The sequence below is a fragment of the Lynx rufus genome, unplaced genomic scaffold (genome assembly GCF_022079265.1).
Source record: "Lynx rufus isolate CCGP_SWC_20201006 ecotype Redwood Valley unplaced genomic scaffold, mLynRuf1.p SCAF_6, whole genome shotgun sequence".
Taxonomy (NCBI): domain Eukaryota; kingdom Metazoa; phylum Chordata; class Mammalia; order Carnivora; family Felidae; genus Lynx; species Lynx rufus.
In genome coordinates, this window is record NW_025814878.1 from 27,151,631 (window position 1) to 27,170,213 (window position 18,583).

At 37.1% G+C, this 18,583-nt stretch overlaps 1 protein-coding gene across 3 annotated transcripts in view; it reads right to left on the minus strand.

Moving 5' to 3' along the window:
* The window catches only part of ENPP3 (ectonucleotide pyrophosphatase/phosphodiesterase 3), a 78,208-nt gene that overhangs the window by 31,004 nt on the left and 28,621 nt on the right, over positions 1–18,583 (minus strand). For all 3 annotated transcript variants that reach the window (XM_047102881.1, XM_047102880.1, XM_047102882.1), the window contains 8 exons: positions 16,064–16,183; positions 15,432–15,541; positions 13,895–13,960; positions 13,082–13,154; positions 5,504–5,612; positions 4,320–4,448; positions 3,528–3,559; positions 804–931 (listed from right to left, as the gene is read on the minus strand). In XM_047102881.1, coding sequence (XP_046958837.1) covers positions 804–931; positions 3,528–3,559; positions 4,320–4,448; positions 5,504–5,612; positions 13,082–13,154; positions 13,895–13,960; positions 15,432–15,541; positions 16,064–16,183 — 767 coding nt within the window. The remainder of the gene's footprint in view (positions 1–803; positions 932–3,527; positions 3,560–4,319; positions 4,449–5,503; positions 5,613–13,081; positions 13,155–13,894; positions 13,961–15,431; positions 15,542–16,063; positions 16,184–18,583) is intronic.

Sequence of the window (18,583 nt, forward strand, 5' to 3'; positions counted from 1 at the left end):
ACCAACGAATTCATTGGTTATCTTGGGATGAAGTGATCCAGAATGGTTTTTATCTTCCCTAAATGCAATTGTAACTTGCAGATGCTCAACAATCAACATGAATTAGAACTAGAAAAAAAAATGTTCACCTAATTGGTTAGCTTAGCCACAAATGTGCTCTTTCCTAAAAACCACAAAGATGACAAAGATTTCAATGACCTATCTAATCAATTACTTATGCCAACCTGGAAGACAACTGATGTCATCTTTACATCCAGTCAACTACCTGAAAAAAGATCTAACTGGGGGTTAAGAATGTGCTGGTACTTGTGGTTTCTGGAATGGCCAATAAACAGTGCTAACCTTCTTCCTTCTGTGCATCTATATTGTGAGGATCACGATTTTAAGATTGGCCCCTAATATTTCAAATGCAGAAATGCTAGGTAGCATATAGAAAGTCAAGGATTGAGGCACCTGGATGGCTCAGTTGGTTGAGCGTCTGAGTCTTGATTTCAGCTGAGGGCATGGTCTCGCTGTTCGTGAGATCAAGCAAGCCCCAGGTTGGGCTCTGTGCTGGCAGTGTGGAGCCTGCTTGGGATTCTCTCTCTCCCTTTCTCTCTGCCCCTCCCCTGCTCAAGTGCACCGAACACTCACTCTCTCTCTCAAGAGAAATAAACTTAAAAAAATACATATTGAAAAAAGTCAAGGAAATACCAATGCTCAGGAAAAGTTGCATGATCATAATAGACCGGTAAAATGAAGGCAATTTATAATGAAAGATGGTGGTTAAAAGTATTATGAAACAAGTAAATAGATGCACAAACCTCACAGCCAGCCACTGTCGGTCCACCAAAAGATGAACTTTGTCAATTCTGACATTTTTGGCAAAGTGTAGTCGTTTTGGCAAATCAGGAGTCAAATAGGGTTTGAAATGCTGATCAGGTTTTCGGCACTAAATAATAGGTAGATTATTTGTTTGTGTAAGTTATAAAATATGCAGGCTAATTTAACAATTTCATTTGCTAAGACAATTAAGCGCTCTTTAAAAAGTAAGAAGATTTAAGCATGGCTAATAAAATAAGGCTATTAACCCTATTCTCAGTGTGGCCAAATTCCCCAATTAGGTTGCTTTTATTGTTGCAACAATACTTAAATTGCAATTAAAATATATGATTTAAATTATGATTTGGTGTCTGATGTTCTAGGTTTTTATATCTTTAGCCACCATAACCCTCCCCTCCTTTTTTGACAGACAATAGATATGTCTGGATTTCAAGTGGCAATTACAATTTTTGAATTTAAATTATGTATGCATATTATATAACACATTAGTAGATATCAGTAAAAATTCTAAAAACCAATTTAATTGCACCAAAATCCTTTTACAGTCGATTCAATTTACCCTTGAAATAACCTACATTTGCTTAATTCTCAAGCCAAGTCAAAACCTAGTACAGCCTCCTTATTTGTGAACAATTCATGGATTTCTCACAAACTGGAGTGAAATTTTGTGTCTTTCATAATTACTGCTGTAACTAGACGGCATATTTTAAAACTGTGTAAAGATGCAACTCAGTCACCTAAAAAAAGAAGTGAGGAAATGAGAAACAGAACTACAAAGGAATTTTTTCTCCCTCGTGAACTTTTTTTTGAGAAACAAGAGGAAAAAAATACAGGTAAGCATATGGGAAAATAATTTTTTTCTACTTTCTCATTTTCTTATTTATTTTAAGCCTTGATAATCACACAAATATTTTAAGTCTGCGTCACTGCTGTTTTGGGCTCAATTTATATAAGAAGAAAGATACTATGAAATTGAAAAAAAAATTTAAAAGGAAGTATGGACAATAGAGCAAGGAGAGTAACAGAATGAAAAGGGGAAGAGAAATTATTTATTGCACAGATATTTCGGCCAGTTTTTCTTTGCTTATTTTGGTATCTCTACCGGGCTTCTTTTTCTTTTTAATTTATCATTACTTCCTGTTGAAGTCAATATTTTTGTAACATCCAGGCAAGTACATGATGGCAGCAGCTGGTTATGAAGCTTCGTCAAAGATACAAAGAACTAGAATGTGCCCTTGAGGACCACAGATCATCTGACAAGTCACACTTTCCTAGCTGGTGTGTAGCCAGAGTAAATCCAGAGGAAAGTGGAGGCACACTGCCAATTTCCGAAGCAGGACGCAGTTATACTTTGCATTTGAGAATTTAGGATGAAGACCTTAGAGTTGGGAAGACTGTGCTCATTTTATCTAAGAACAAGGATGCCATTGTCTGTCATGCAACCAGAATGTTGTTGAACTTAAAGAGTCATCCGTTCATGTTTGATTACGTTTGTCCAATATAAGCTCAACAGGCCTACTGGGAATACTGTACCCCCACATGAAAATTTCCTGGGAATAATGGACTATTCAGGAAATGATGGTCCATTTCTTCGGGGTTCTATAGCTCTAGGCCCAGTCTTTATTTGCGATACCATTAATGGTTTCCAAAGCCCGTGGTATCCAATCCTCCTCCACTACAGGATTATTAGAGATTTTCCCTTCCTCAGCAACAGGGCTTCTGCTATATGGCTCGTGAGGTGATGGGGAAAAGGACAACAATATGTGGTTTTAGAGAGTCCATCTGTTGAAAATTCTGAAGTACCCATCCAATCAGCATGAACACACTGCCTGTATGCCCTTCGCCAGCAGAGGGAGACATTGTCCACCATGTTTACTCAAGACCAAAATATCAAAGTATAAGAGAAAAAAGAAGTGATTAACACTCTAAAGAATTGCTGCTCTAATGGTCATTTCTGCATCAGACTTGCAGTGGGTCCTAGGTGACAGTAACATTCTTCATGCGGTGTTTTCTTACCTTCAATCATTCCCAGTTCATCCTAACAGTTTGCTTCTATAATTGCACATGACCTATATACTTAAATAAACCTAGCTCCATCCCAAGCAATGATAAACTCATGAATTCCATATAATAGATAATATGCTTGTGAATATACCTTAAATACAGAAGTATTAAAACTACATGCAAGAACATTTCAGGTCTCTCTAGGAGTAGGGAATTCTACTTTGAAAAGCCCAGTTTGCTTTAAGATCTGTATCTCGAATTTGCCCCACTAAGTTTACTCACAACCTGGAATGTGGGAACCAGTCAAAAGAAGTTGGAATTAGACTTAGAGGGTAAAGAGATGATTTTTCTGACCTCTATGAAAAGATGTGTAAGAGTTCATGATTCACTATTTTCTTATGTTAAGTCACACAACACATGTGACTGGCATGGCCCTTTTGAATGGGACAGCAACCCACTCAGTAAAAGCCAGGAGTCAGGGCCACTGTTGTCACAAACTAATCTCTAGTGGTAGCGACTGTAAATGAAAACACCTAAGACAAAAGCAGCTGATCTGCAGGTAAAATACTATCAACGGAGGGTTTAAGAAATAAATTTCAAGTGGATTGGACTCAGAAATATGGAACATAAATTTCCTCAAATCCAGATTTTAAGGACATTATATTAACTTAGATATATGTATTAGGACACTGTATACTTACACTCAGGTTCCTAACAATTTCTTCAGAATTAACTGTTTCAAAAGAAAAAAATAAATAAATAAACCACATTACAAATGTGAACATATCAGATGAATTTCACACATACATTTATTAATGACAATGACCTGGTAAAATTAATAAGAAATTCTTTTAAAATTTATTGATTTGTTTTGAGAGAGAGAGAGAGAGAGAGAGAGAGAGAGAGAGAGAGAAAGGGAGCATGAGCCAGGGAGAGGCAGAGAGAGGAGAGAGAAAAGTCCCAAGCTCCAGGCTCCATCTCACAAACTGAGATCATGACCTGAGCCAAGATCAAGAGTCAGACACATAACAGACTGAGCCACCCAGGTGTCCCTAAATAGGAAATTATTTTCAGCAAAGAATTATTTTAGAATTTAACGTATAAGTAGAATATGTTTTAACCTAATGATTAAGTAGAATATATTAATATTTTTGTAATATTGATGTTTAATTGATGTTTTAATTATAACCTAATAATTACGTGGAAATATCCATATTTTATTAATAGTAACATTTGATTGTATTAATTAATATTTTATTGGTATTAATATAGTTAAGTAGAGTATACTTTTACCTAATGATATTTGATATTACCATAGACTTTATAGGCTGATGATATTTAAACAAGGACGGGGATTTCTTATTTGCTTCTTTGTGGTCTTCCCAAGAAGACAGAAGAGGGGGCCTGGCAATCCCTATATCCTCAGAATCAGGAAGTTATGGTTACACACTTTCAATTTACCCCGTTTTTCACATGGGTGTCTTCATACTTACAAGTGTAAAAGTCCTGAGGTATATTACGAGCCCTGATACGAGGGGCAGGCCCTTCATACATGTAGAAGTTTATTCGATGAAAATAATTAGTCATATATTCCATCTTGTCACAGTAAGTCTTATCCATTCCTGAATTAAAAAAAAAATCCACTGAATGCATATAGATGGTAACAATTAGTTGTCTTTCATGATGTCAAATCAGAGATATTTTATGTGGCAGATCTCAAACTAAGTTTCACTGAGAATCTATATTAATTTAACCTATTATTTCACCCTAAATGGCAGATCTTAAAAATCCTGGCAGTGGAGGAGAAGGGTCGCATTGATCAGAGAAGAATAAACAAGAATTATAAACAGATCATTTGCTCAACATAAATCAATTAATTTCAAAGAAGAAAATCCTCTGTAGAAAGCTCATTAGATCTTAGATGTATTATTTAACTTTATATAAGTAGCATGTGCTTAAAAAAAAGATTTGGTAGTTAAAACCTCTTCTATTTGTAGATTCTTCAGACTGCCCTTAAATTTTTATTTTCATATTTATTTATAAATTTATTTCATGTTTTATAATATCTTTTATCAAAATGCACATTAAAATGGTTCCCTTTAATTTTAAAACAATAGGTCAATGTGTTAAGAAAACATTTCAGAAATTTTTAAATAAATTACTCTGTTTCTCATTATCTTGATGTCCTAAAATAAAAACAAGAGTTCTGTACACATGGTCCTTTTCCTCCTCTCTTCCTTGACTGGTTCCTTTAAAGCCTTTGGAGCTTAGCTTGACTAATGTAGAAAGTATCACCCCATCTAGAAAAGGCCTATTTCTGCTTTACACACCTCCAAACACACTGTATCTAGGAAAGTACTTGACATTGAGTAGGCACTCAAAAAATATTTGGTTGACTAACAACCCAACCATATCTCTGTTAAGTACTATGACCTCCATTTTCACAAAAAAGTAAGTATAAGGATGGATTTTCATAATGAATGTTAAAATAATTAAAGTAGAAATTTTAGTTTTAGTATTGTATTCATCACAGCCTACCACAAAACGTATTCTTTGCTTGTTTGAGAACCTTTAGGTCTAGAAGTATAGACTTTAAAATATCACTATGCTTTTTGCATGCTCCTTGAAGTGAGAAGATATCATCAATGATAAAATATAATTTTTAAAAAAAGCGTACCATGGTCGGCCAAAAGGATTATATTGACACAATTGTCTAAGTTCCGCTGTTTTAGGCCTTCCATCAACATTCCAAAAGTCTTATCTACCAACTGTAAGGCTTGAATTACCTAAGGGAAAAAAAAAATGGAGTTAAGACTGTCTTCATAAATTAAAATTTAATTGATGAAATCATTATCCAAGGGAGTGAGTAAAAACTGAACACATTTCCTTCTCTGAAATTTTTGGATTTTGAAATAGGACATCAGAGCCCAGCACTGTGCTACCACATTTACCAAATACCAATTCCCTGAATTTCTATAAACAAATAAAAAAAAGTAAACCATGTTTTCCACAAAGGAATATAGACTACTGTCCAATTAGTATTTGAGAAAAATGTTCTGCCTCAACAAATATTCAGCTGCAAAGGCTTTCATCATAATACCCAATGCTGGAGAGGGGAGTCCACAGACACTTCTATAGAAGTCCACATGGTTATTTGGGTGCTAAGGGATTATGTGACAATGCCTAACCAGAGCGTTAAAAAAAGGACCTACCCTATAACTTAACAATTCTATTTCTGGAAATTTGTCCTCATAAACACTTATAGTACAAATGGCTATTTACACCTAGGACTATTCATCACTTTATTTATTTATTTATTTACTTATTATTCATTCATTCATTCATTCATTCATTTCTAATTTTAATTTAAAATATAAAATTTCAATAAATTTCAATTTCAATATAAAAATAAATATGCCACACATGCTTACAAACATTTCAAAATGTATTTTAAAAAACCATGACATGGGGAACTGCTCATAAATACAATGCTAAACATAAAATATTAAAACTAAACTGTATGTACTCATAGATATTTCATAATCCTTTCATGTTTAAATATATTTAGCACTCCTTAGTAAACACACATGCACAGAAAACGAAAAAGAAATATATCAAGGGACTATTAACAATGGTTGTCTCTGTATAGTGAATTGGAGTTCATTTTTATTTTATTGCTTATATTCTTTTGTGTTTTAAAATTTTTCTACACCTTATCAGCATAGTACATTAAACTATTTTAAGTGTGTAACTTTTTTTTAAGTTTATTTACTTTGAGAGAGAGAGAGGGAGAGAGAATGAGCAGGGAAGGGGCAGAGAGAGGGGGAGAGAAAGAATCCCAAGCAGGGAGCCTGATATGGGGCTCAATCCCACAAACTGTGAGATCATGACCTGAACCGAGATCAAGAGTCAGATGCTTAACTGACTGAGCCACCCAGGTGTCCCTTAAATGAATAACTTCTAATTGACTAACTGTCCATTATTTCAGTGAAGAGGAAACTGTAATAGCAAATGGATTGGGGGAAAATGTGTAATCTCTTATAGTACTATTATAAAAATTATCGCTTTTTTATTTTTTGAGAAGGAATTTTACAAGCTAATTATTGTTAAGAGCTTTAGTACATTATCTCATGAAATTGTCATGGCAAACATGCATGGTTGGTGCTACTTCCACCATCTGGAATTTCCAGTTGGAAATACCAGGAAACTTGAGGCTTAAAAATTTTAAATAACATGTTTATGGTCCTACAGTTAACAAGGGATAGAACAGAATTGACTTCAAACCAGCTCTATCTACTGCTAAAATCCATCAACTCGGAGATAACTTTCCTGACTCATTCTTACGGTGACCATGCCCTCTGGTTTACGAGCATGAGTTATGGTTCCCGCCCATTGTCATGGCATGATTATGTCCCTTTTCACAGTCACCCTACTCACTGCTCCCAACTGCAGTAATAGCCCCTTCTCTGTCCTCTCCCAGCACCCTGGCATCTGTTACCATTGGACTCTCCACAGATTTGAAATCATCTGTGCGTATGTCTGCCTCCCAAGAAGAGTGTGAGCTCCTGCAGGGAAGGAACTGGGCAACCTAACTCACCACACGCTTTCCAAGCATAGGGTTTTTCACACAGTATCCACTCCACAGATGGCACATATTGCTGAATGTAAAATGACTAGATGCCAGCCCCTTACTCTAGCCCAGACAAAGGAAAGAAGAAAAATCCCTGTGACAGACCACAAGTGAGCATTTTGGGGGGTGGTAAGATAATAAATAGGAATAGAAATGTCTGCAGCTTTGGGGTAAACCAAGTCTGGGTAGAAAACCTTGCTTGTTTCACATGGAATCATGATCCTTCACTTTCACAGTGGATATTGTGGAAACAGTAAAATCAATCCTGATAAAATGGGTTCAATGCTAAGACCCTCAATAAACAGTTGCTTTTTGGATCCAAACATTCCCTTTTGTAAAATGAAATTCAAGACTGCAGAGGATCCTGCTAGTAGGAAGCTCTATGCAGCATTAACATAGTGGGCTTTTCAATAGGTACAACATCCTTCCTGTGTATTCTACCTCCACATGCTTTCTTGTGGGGGATAAGCTTAGGAATCCCCCGGGTTTACACCAATGGGTTGACAAGGCATAAAGAAATACAAAGTCATGAAATGCTCACACCCTAGTTTGGGTAAACCAGATTGGCACCCCAAGAATAGGGGGTGCAAAGGCACCCCAAAGTAGAGAGGGGGTGCAGAGCCCCCAAAATAGAGAGGGAGAGGCAAAGGCCTGAAATAGAAATGGCACAAAGGTGCCCAATACATAGGTGTATGAAATAAACAAGATTAGATATTCAGGGTTGAAGTACTATGCAGAAAAGCTGCTTTCACAGGAGGATAGGGCCAGGTTAGGTAAAATTGGCGAACTGGACTTTGGACCCCTGTGCTGCAGGCAAAGCAGCCCAGAGCGGAGATGGTTAACAAAAGAAAAGATGCCTTATTAACCCTGAGGTTATTTCCCCTATCTGTCTCATCCCCTAGGCTGGCAAAGATAAACAGAGGTGCTGCCTCACGTCCCCTGTAACCAACCTTACTCCCGATTGCCCAGCGCCCAGATTTTGTTTTATATTGACCCAAACTGCAAACACCATAAATCTTCAAAAATCCCCTTTTCCCTCACGCCCCAAGTTAATGTTACCAGTTTCTTTGTCTCTTTGTATACATCCATCACTTTTGTAAGCCTTATGAGCTGAATAAATACAGGGCAAGGACCCTTATTCTGGGCTCTTGTCTTTTCCCGGACATTAGCCATCTCTCGCTTTCAATCCTGCATCCCGCTCTTTTACTAGACAAGAGAGAACTTTAGACCCAAAGTCTATGACACTTTCTCAAAAGTGGAGGTCCTCAGTGCTGTAGAATCATTCTACCATGTACATGAGCATTATCAAGAATTAAGTCGATCTGTTGTTCATTTCAATTTTCTTTCCAAATTGAATTTTTCTTCCTAACTTTTCTTTCCATCTAACATGTAATAACTTGTTTTTCAATCAGGAGTTAACAGGTGAAACTTGTTAAAGTATTAGAACATTACTTAAGGTTATTCAAGACCCATCAGGACATTCTGTGCCTAATTCAACTTCAATACTAGAGAATCATTGAAACAAATTTGGTATCAAGAAGTTTCTGGGGTGCCTCAGTTGGTTAAGCGTCCAACTTTGGCTCAGGTCAAGATCTTGAGCTCAGGTCAGTTAGTGAGTTCGAGCCCCACGTCAGGCTCTGTGCTGACAGCTCAGAGTCTGGATCCTGCTTCGGATTCTGTGTCTCCCTCTCTCTCTGCCCCTCCCCTGCTCACGCTCTGTCTGTCTCTCTCTCTCTCTCTCTCTCTCTCTCAAAAATAAACATTTAAAAAAAAGAAGAAGTTCCTGGTTTCACAAGACTTTAAATCTCTCCACCACCTTCTACATCCCTAATTCATAAAGCCTTCTCCAGCTATACCAGGCCACAATACTCTTCCCATTTTAACACTGTTGTTTTTAGCTCAGGAAACAACAGATGTTGGCAAGGATGCAGAGAAAGGGGGAACACTTTTGCATTGTTGGTGGGAATGCAAACTGGTGCAGCCACTCTGGGGAACAGTCTGGAGGTTCCTCAAAAAATTAAAAATAGAGCTACCCTATGACCCAGCAATTGCACTACTAGGTATTTATCCAAAGGGTACAAAAATGCTGATTTGAAGGGGCACATGCACCCCAATGTTTACAGCAGCATTATCAACAATAGTCAAGTTATGTAAAGGGCCCAAATGTCTACTGACTAACAAATGGGTAAAGAAGATGTGGTATGTATACATGATGGAATACTACTTGGCAATCAAAAAGAATGAAATCTTGCCATTTGCAACAACATGGAAAGAACTAGAGTGTATTATGCTAAGCAAAATAAGCCACTCAGAGAAAGACAAATATCATATGATTTCACTCATGTAGAATTTAAGAAACACAACAAATGAACATAGGGGAAGGGAAGGAAAAATAACATAAAAACAGAGAGGGAGGCAAACCATAAGAAACTACTAAATACAGAGAACAAACTGAGGATTGCTGGAGGGGTGTTGGGTGAGGGGATGGGCTAAGTGGGTGATGGGCATTAAGGAGGGCACTTGTTGGGATGAGCACTGGGTGTTGCATCTAACTGATGAATCACTGTGTTCTACTCCTGAAACCAAGACTACACTGTATGCTAACCAACTTGGATTTGCATTTTTAATTTTTTTTAATGTTTGTTTATTTTTGAGAGAGAGAGACAGAGACAGAAACAGAGACAGACAGAGACACAGACAGAGACAGAGTGTGAGCAGGGGAGGGGCAGAGAGAGGGAGAGACACAGAACTGGAAGTGGGCTCCAGGCTCCTTGCTGTCAGCACAGAGCCCCATGCGAGGCTCCAACTCACAAACTGTGAGATCATGACCTGAGCCAAAGTCAGAGGCTTAATGGGCTGAGCCACTCAGGCACCCCTAAATTTAAAAAAAAAATGTAGGTGTGAGAAAAAAATAAATACTTGTTGTTTTAATTCATTTTTTTAGAGAGAAAGCACACATACACAGGACTACTAGCATGCAAGTTGGGGAAGGGTGGAGGGCGAGGGATAGAGAGAATCTTAACCAGGCTCCACACCCAGCACAGATCCCAACACAAAACCTGACCTCATGACCATGAGATCATGACCTGAGCTGAAGTCAAGAGCCAGATTCTCAACCAACTGAGCCAGGCACCCCTAAACACTGTTTCAGCTACCAAAATTTTAAAGGTTTCTTAAAATAAAACTTGCTATACATTAAGTCATTACTTATTTGCCCTTTCAACATAGTTTCTGGGTAATGGCTTCATTTTCTTCAACCCCTAAGAATGCCTAGCACAACATCACACCCACCAGAAACTATTACAAGTAGACATTAAAAGGATAGCAGAGCAAGAGCAAGAGAGTATCGATGACTGAAAAATGTAGAAGTTAATAAGCTTGAAAAAGAGTGAGTAAACAAACAAACTAAAGTAGCCTTTTGCTTTCAAATTATGTCACATTCACTCCAAACTAAAGTATATGACTAACAATAATAACAGCAATAAAGCCATAAAGCTTTCCAGGTTCTCCATCCATTTTGCCTCTTCTAAAGTTTTAAATGAGGCATGGTCTTAATCCTTCTATTTTCACTTTTCACTCTCTCCTTAGGACATCTTCACTTCCATGCACCATCTACATGCTGCCAAGCTGCCTGATTTCATCCCCTTGGAGCTTTCAATCCATATTCAATTGCCTTCTGGGCATCTTCATTTGGACACCACAAGCCGCTTAACCATGACAAGATCTTCTCCTTCAAAATTGACCCCCTTCAGTCGCCTCATTGATGTAAATGGAAACACCTGCCAGCTAATGATAGCAATCTGACAACTGTCCTTGATCCTCCACTCCACCACCCGAATCCTACCAAGCTGTGCCAGGTCTATCTCCCAAATGAATCTCAAATGCAACTTCCTCCTCCCATCATGGTTGCCACTACCCTAGTTCAAGGTGCAATTATCTCTTTTCAGGAATGTTGCAAAGCTAACCCATCTCTCCCCGCCTTCCTCTGTTCCCTCTAACCCATTCCTCTTGCATAGTAAAACTGATCTTTAGATACAACCCGATCTGGTCATGTTGCTTTCTTGATTAAAATGCCTCAGTGCTTCCCTTGCACATTACATGGCCAACAAGGATCTGCATGATTTGGTGCCTGCCTCCTTCTCTAGGCTTCTTTCTAGCCATTGCCCCTGGGTCACAGTGCTCCAGACATGGGAGGGAGATAATCCTCATAGCGTTCCAAACAATACTTGGCACAGAGGAGCACACAAGAAGAGTTAACTGCCATTACCATTCTTACCATTATCACCATGTCTATTTGTCCCTTTGCCTGTCTGTCCCTTTGTTCATTCTGTGCATTCCTCTACCATGCTCACCTCCTCCCTCAACCAGGCTGTTTGTGAACTTTTTTCCTTTTTCTTATTCAGAGAACTTTCTAACCAGTCACAGTCCCTGCCTCTCCTCAGACTAGTTAGGACCTCCTCAATCACCCCGCAGGGCACCTTGATCTTTTCCTTTGTGGCACTTTTCAACATTACACTTAAAATTTATTTGGGAGCTAAACTAGAGCATTGATTAGAAAAAAAGATATGGTGCCTAATATTAACTCAGCTGTATGGGTCAGACAAATACAGATTATAGTGTCCCCTCTCAAAACAATTAACCATATCAAGTGTGGATAAGAATTAAAACAGAAAAGAAGTGGTGAATGTACTTCAGATAGTTACTATGCCACTCACCCTTAAAATAGCCTGATTAAATGTTAAACTCTGGGATATCACCAAAGTGGTGTTGGAATATGGAGAACTAATGGGTTAAAAATGGTAGGACTTGAGCAAGGCCTTGTATCAGGAATCATTTTGGTTTAATGGGAAAAAAGAAGGGCATTTCTGATAAACCACAAAATCAGGGTACCAGAAGAAATATGCTTTGTTTTCCAATGGAGGATAACTGTTAAATAAGTTTCCATGAAGCAGGAAAATGCCTCCATACTCATGGAGGCCTTCATAGCTTTACATTATGTCCAGGACAATACAGGCTTCAGTGTAACAATAATAACAGCAATAAAAGAGATGACTTTTTTTTTTAAGTAATATTTAAGGTCTTTATTTCTGTAGTAAAAATGTAACATAACGGTTTAGATAATGGCAAAACTAATATTTAAAAGTCTACTTCAATTTTAATGGAGGCCCAGGAGAGGAAGGACTCTGCTGGGGGCACCAGCATATAAAGTCCAATTACAAGGATCTTATGAATGGAACGTAGTGTGTGAATAGACAGCTGGATAGTTCACAACAGACTTGCAAGTGACTTAATTTGGAATGAGCTACATTAACATGTTGAATTGGCATGCAGTATCTAGCCTTGATGGTTCCACTGTATGAAATAACAGTGCTACATCTAAGTTTTCAATGAATGTTTATCAAATGAATCAAGATGTAGTCATAAACCAGGTATATCTTTTAGACTTTTAATTTTTTTGGTAATTTTTAAAATTTTTAATAAGGTAGAGATACTTTTAGACTGTTCGCTATTTTAATGTCTTCATGTTCATATCAGATACATTTGTATTCAGTGAGAATTAAAGAATATTTTACTTTGTGGGTTAGGGCTAGATGACTTTATATTTGTTCAATAAAACCAACTTACTCCGGCACTGACTGGCCCATTTTTATGTCCTGCAGAATCAGGCTCTTCCACATAGATGGTATAAAAAGCAGGTCTAGGGGTAAAATTGAAGCAGAGAAAGACATTATCAACTTGGAATAAACCTACGGGTTGGATTTGGCAAGTGCATAGGTTTAGAACTTGGTGGCAGTTTCCTTCCTTTTCTCTGGCCTCCTTGTCTTCATCCAGGCCCAGTCGTTCCACTTGGCCCAGAGGGGAGGTACTCCTAACAGGAAGTAAGACCTTCCTGGGCCTGAGCGTTGGTCTGACTCACTTATGACAATCTCCCTTATTCTTTCTGCTAAGACCTCTCTTGGTGTGCCTCAGCCTTCTATAGTTCCCAGTCTCTGACTTTCCACCCACTCTTTGTTCTGCCATTTGAATTCTTTCTTTAGATGGCTGGTTTCTGAGGCACTGTTGACATGTTGCTCTCTTTCAGGATGCTCTGACTCAGGACTGTTGGCAGGGCCTTGCTCTGGCAACTCTAGCTCCATGAATCAATCCTCATAATGAAGTTTCAGACCCTTTCACCATTCTGCCTCCAGTCTACATCAGGTTCTGTGTCACTTGCCTCTACTCCTGGTACTGGCTCTATCTCTATTGCCCCATAGTGCCAGTCACATTCTCAAGAGCAAAAACTCAACTCAACTGCTCTCAGGAATAATTCTTGAAAATTTCTTAAAAAAGAAAATGCCAAGTTTCTTTCAGAAGGGGCCATTTAAAGTAAAGAAATAATTGCATTTTATACTCGCAGATATCCCAGTGTGCCAGCACTTCTCTGATTCTAAGTAATACCTTTCAGCTTTGGGCAGGTCCAGCCATTTCAACAACGTAAAGATCCTTTCTTCATATGGGATACTTCTGAAAAGGAGAGAAAAAATAATTTTCAAAAACTACTCAAATAAAAAAAATAACTCCACTATATTCCTACTCAGAAAGACAGTTAATATTTTCAGATGTCCATTTTGTGTTCATATACGATCACAATACTGAAGGGGATTCAGTATTACTCAATGGGATTCCTGTTTTCAATACTTATATAGAGATACGTTTGTCTCAGTGTAAATTAAATATATATTGTTTTCTTTCTTTCTCATCCTTCCATCTTCTGATTTTCCCCCAACTGAAATAAAGACCATTAATTACTATCCATTCGGTTTATTTTTATTTCATTTATTTATACATTTGTGTATATTGGGCACCTATTTGTTCATTTTAAACAAAATTTATCAGTGGGAAAACCAAAGATGCTTTCCTTCCTAGAGATGACATTCTAGTGAAGACAAACCACAAACAATAGATCTGATACATAAATAAATTCTATTGTGTATCACAAGGTGACAAATGCTAGGGATAAAAGAAACACCAGAGCACAGTAAGGTGAGAATTCAGGGTGGGGGATGGTTTGGAATTTGAAATCTTAGTTTAATCAGGCTAAGACAATATTGAGAAAGTAATTTTCGAGCAACAGCCTGAAGAGGGTGACGGAACAGGCTATGCAGATACATGGAGTGAGTTATCTCAGGCAGAGGGAACAGCCCACACAAAGGCCCTAAGAAGACAATTCTGGTGTGTTAAGGCCTACTCAGGAGGTCAGCACCAGGTGGAATAATGGGAGACAAGGTCTGAGACACAGTGGGGTGGTCGGGGTCATACCAATAGGACCCTGAAGGCTTTTACTGTGAGTGAAACAGGGAGCCATTAAAGTTTTTAGTGCAAAAGAACGTCATAATTGGACTTGTTTTTTAAAGTTAACATTCTGGTTGGTAGATAGAGAATAGATGTTAGGAGACAAGAATAGAAGTAGGGAGATGGGGAAAGTGCAATAAGATAGGCAAAATAATACAGGCAAAAGATGGTGGTTGCTCCAACCACAGCAGTAATGGTGGAAATAGCAAAAGTTCATAGATGACATATATTTTGAATTAGAGTCAGAAGCATTTACTGACAGACCAGGTGAGCGATGTAAGAGAGAGGAATCAATGATAACTTCAAGATTTTTGACCCAGGGGCGCCCGGGTATCTCAGTAGGCTGGGCCGCTGACTACCGCTCAGGTCATGATCTCGCGGTCTGTGAGTTTAAGCCCCCCATCAGGCTCTGTTCTGAATGCTCAGAGCCTGGAGCCTGCTTCAGATTCTGTGTCTCGCTCTCTCTCTCTGCCCCTTCCCTGCTTGCTCTCTGTCTCTCTGTCTCTGTCTCTCTCACTCAAAAATAATAAACAATAAAAAAAATTAAAAAAAAAGATTTTTGACCCAAACAACTGGAAAAATAGAATTACTACTAAGGTTAGTAATCATGCCTGCCTAGGAGCAATCATATCTTCATGACTACCTGTTATAACTCATATATATAGAAGGAAAGGAGCCATTGATAGCGACGTCTGATCCAGGCCAAAAGAAGCTACCAGCTTTTAAACCTTGATACGTTGCTGTCAGCCAGATCTATAAGAAGAGAAAACTTAAGGTAAGTGGAAGTCAAAAGAATAATCTGTTTGGGTAGAACTTGTAGAAATGGTGCCATTTTTTAGCAACTAAACAATATTAATTAACATTCACAAAATTTAATTATGTAGGGATCCACCCCAAAAGTCAAGAACATAGTAAGGTGTAAGAAAGATCACTCTTTTTCAAATTGGTAAAACTGTATAGTTCCTCTTTTGCTTTTAAAGAATTATAAAACAGAAAGGGGGGGGGGAGGGAGGAAATTAACAGAAAACCCTTCTGAGAAACCTCTAGATTGTTATGTTTAGAATACTACATCCAAGTTTCAACAGAAGGCAAGTTAAGTGAACAATCATGAATACTTACATGATTTAAACTATAATTATAAATGGTGAAACACCTTCCCATTACTCCCCACACTTAGAAATTAGAAAGATCATGTAAAAGTGCAGAAAGGAAAGTGATCCACTATCACACTGAAAAATGGAGATTATTTCGATGCCACATGTAGATGCTACATACTGGTTGCCCTTGCCACCAAGCTGGATTGTTTTTCTCCTTTGATGAAAGTGAAAAATTCTTGTTGAGGTTTACATCATACATATTATTATCAATGATGCCATGGGATTCTGGATATAATCCCTAAAATGATAATTTCAAAAAAGATTTAAAAGAATATATCAATCAATCACTTTTAAATTAAAATATCATAAGATCTATAACTCATATCTTAGAAAGACATCATATACTTTTCAATACAAAACCTCTGGGTCTGAACCTATACCAAATATATATACATGTATATGTATATATGCAGGTATAGGTGCAAGTGTAGGTATTGGTATGTATAAGTGCAGATATAGGTACAGGTATGTATGTAGATAGGTATAGGTATAGGTATAGGTATAGGTAGGTGTAAGTGTAGGTATAGGTGTAAGTATAGGCATGGTTCCACCATGGTCTAGAGCAGGAAATGAATGATATTAGGCAGATGGCTTGTGCTAATGACATTAATATAACTCTTATGCGATTAATAACTGTTAATTAAAGTTTCTTATATTATAATAATGATCAGCCACTGGTTATACTGGCAATAATAGCAAGAAATGTACTACTTAGAAGCTTTTAAGTATCAAATATCTTGGCTAAAGGGGTTAAAGTGTGTTACCAGCACTTTAGAAGGGAGCCTGCCAAATTTCTCTCCATCTTCCCTTCCACTTACCCATCAATCCAATAACACATATTTATTCAATTATTCCACACATTTTATTGAATGCCTATGATATCCCATGCATTTGTAACTATTTCTAGATAGATTTTAGGGTTCTTATTTCAGAACATCACTATATGGATACATATACACATACACAGTAAATTAATAGCACTTATGTATAACACCTTATTTATATATACATACATATGTGTTATATATGATGTGTGTATATTTATGTATATATGCACACATATAGTCAATTTTTTTTTATTGAAGTGTAGTTGACATACAGTGTTTCAGCAGTTCCAGGTGTACAACACAGTGGTTTGACACTTCTACACATTACACTATGCTCACCACGGTAAGTGTAGTTACCATCTGTCACCTTACAACATTATGACATAATTATTGACTATATTCCTTATGCTGTACTCTTCATCCCTGGGACTTATTTATTTTATAACTGGAAGTTTATACCTCTTAATACCTTTCATATATTTTGCGGATTCTCCCCAACTCCCTACCCTCTGGCACTACCAGTTTGTTCTCTGTACTTATGATTTGTTTCTGTTATTTTGTTTTGTGCTTGTTTGTTCATTCGTTTTGGCTTTCAGATTCCACATATAAGTGAAATCATAGGGCATTTGTCTTTCTCCGTCTGACTTATTTCACTTAGCATAATACCCTCTAGGTCCCTCCATGTTGTCACATTGCAAGATATCATTCATTTTTACAGATGGTAATATGCCATATATAACTCATCTTCTTTATACATTCATCTATCAATGGACACTTAGGTTGCTTCTATATCTTGGCTATTGCAAATAATGCTCGTTTTTATATGTCTTTTCATTTTCTTTGGGTAAATACCCAATAGTGGAATTACTGTATCTTATAGAATTTTATTTTTAATTGTTTGAGGAACCTCCACATTGCTTTCCACAGTGGTTGTACCAATTCACATTCCCGCCAACAGTGCGTGAAGGTTCCAATTCACATTCCCGCCAACAGTGCGTGAAGGTTCCTTTTTCTCCACATCCTTGCCCATACTTGTTATTTGTTGTCTTTTTCATACTATCCATCCTTATAGGTGTAAGGTGATATCTTATTGTGGTTTTATTTGCATTTCCCTAATGATTAGTAGTCAATTCTTGTTATCTGTGGTAATTATGTTCTATAAAGTTGCTACAAACACTGAATTAGTGAATACTGAACCATTGCTCCTAGGGAAAATAAGGTGCAAGCCTCTAGTCACAACACTTTTATCTGCTGATCAATACATAATCTTGTTTTTGTCTATTTCTGTTTAAAAATTATCATTTAATATATATTGTTGGTTCACTATAACTCATGCCTGAGTAAAGCTTATCTAACACACATATAGTCAGTACACTGTGAAAACGTTTGTTTACTATATGAGAGTTAAAACAAGAAAGGCAGAGTGTCACCTTTTAGACCTCAACTGGGAATATGTGAGCTGGCAACTCAAATATTTAGGTAAAATCTGCAAATATATATATATATATAATACATATGTTTTATATATATGTATATATATAATACATATGTTATATATATTATATATATATATTACACACATAATATATATACATTGCATACATTAGACATTGTTACTTAAGAGTTAAAATTTAAATAAATTATAGTTACTGTCCTATAGTAATAAAAGAGTAAATGCAAAGTGGTAAAGACATAATATCCTTTGGTAATAAAGTCTGAGGTAGAGGACTCCTTAAGATGTGTTGTAAATCTATAAATGTTAAAAAATTTAATTTGCCCTTGAGTTCATTTTGATCATTTCACTTACATCT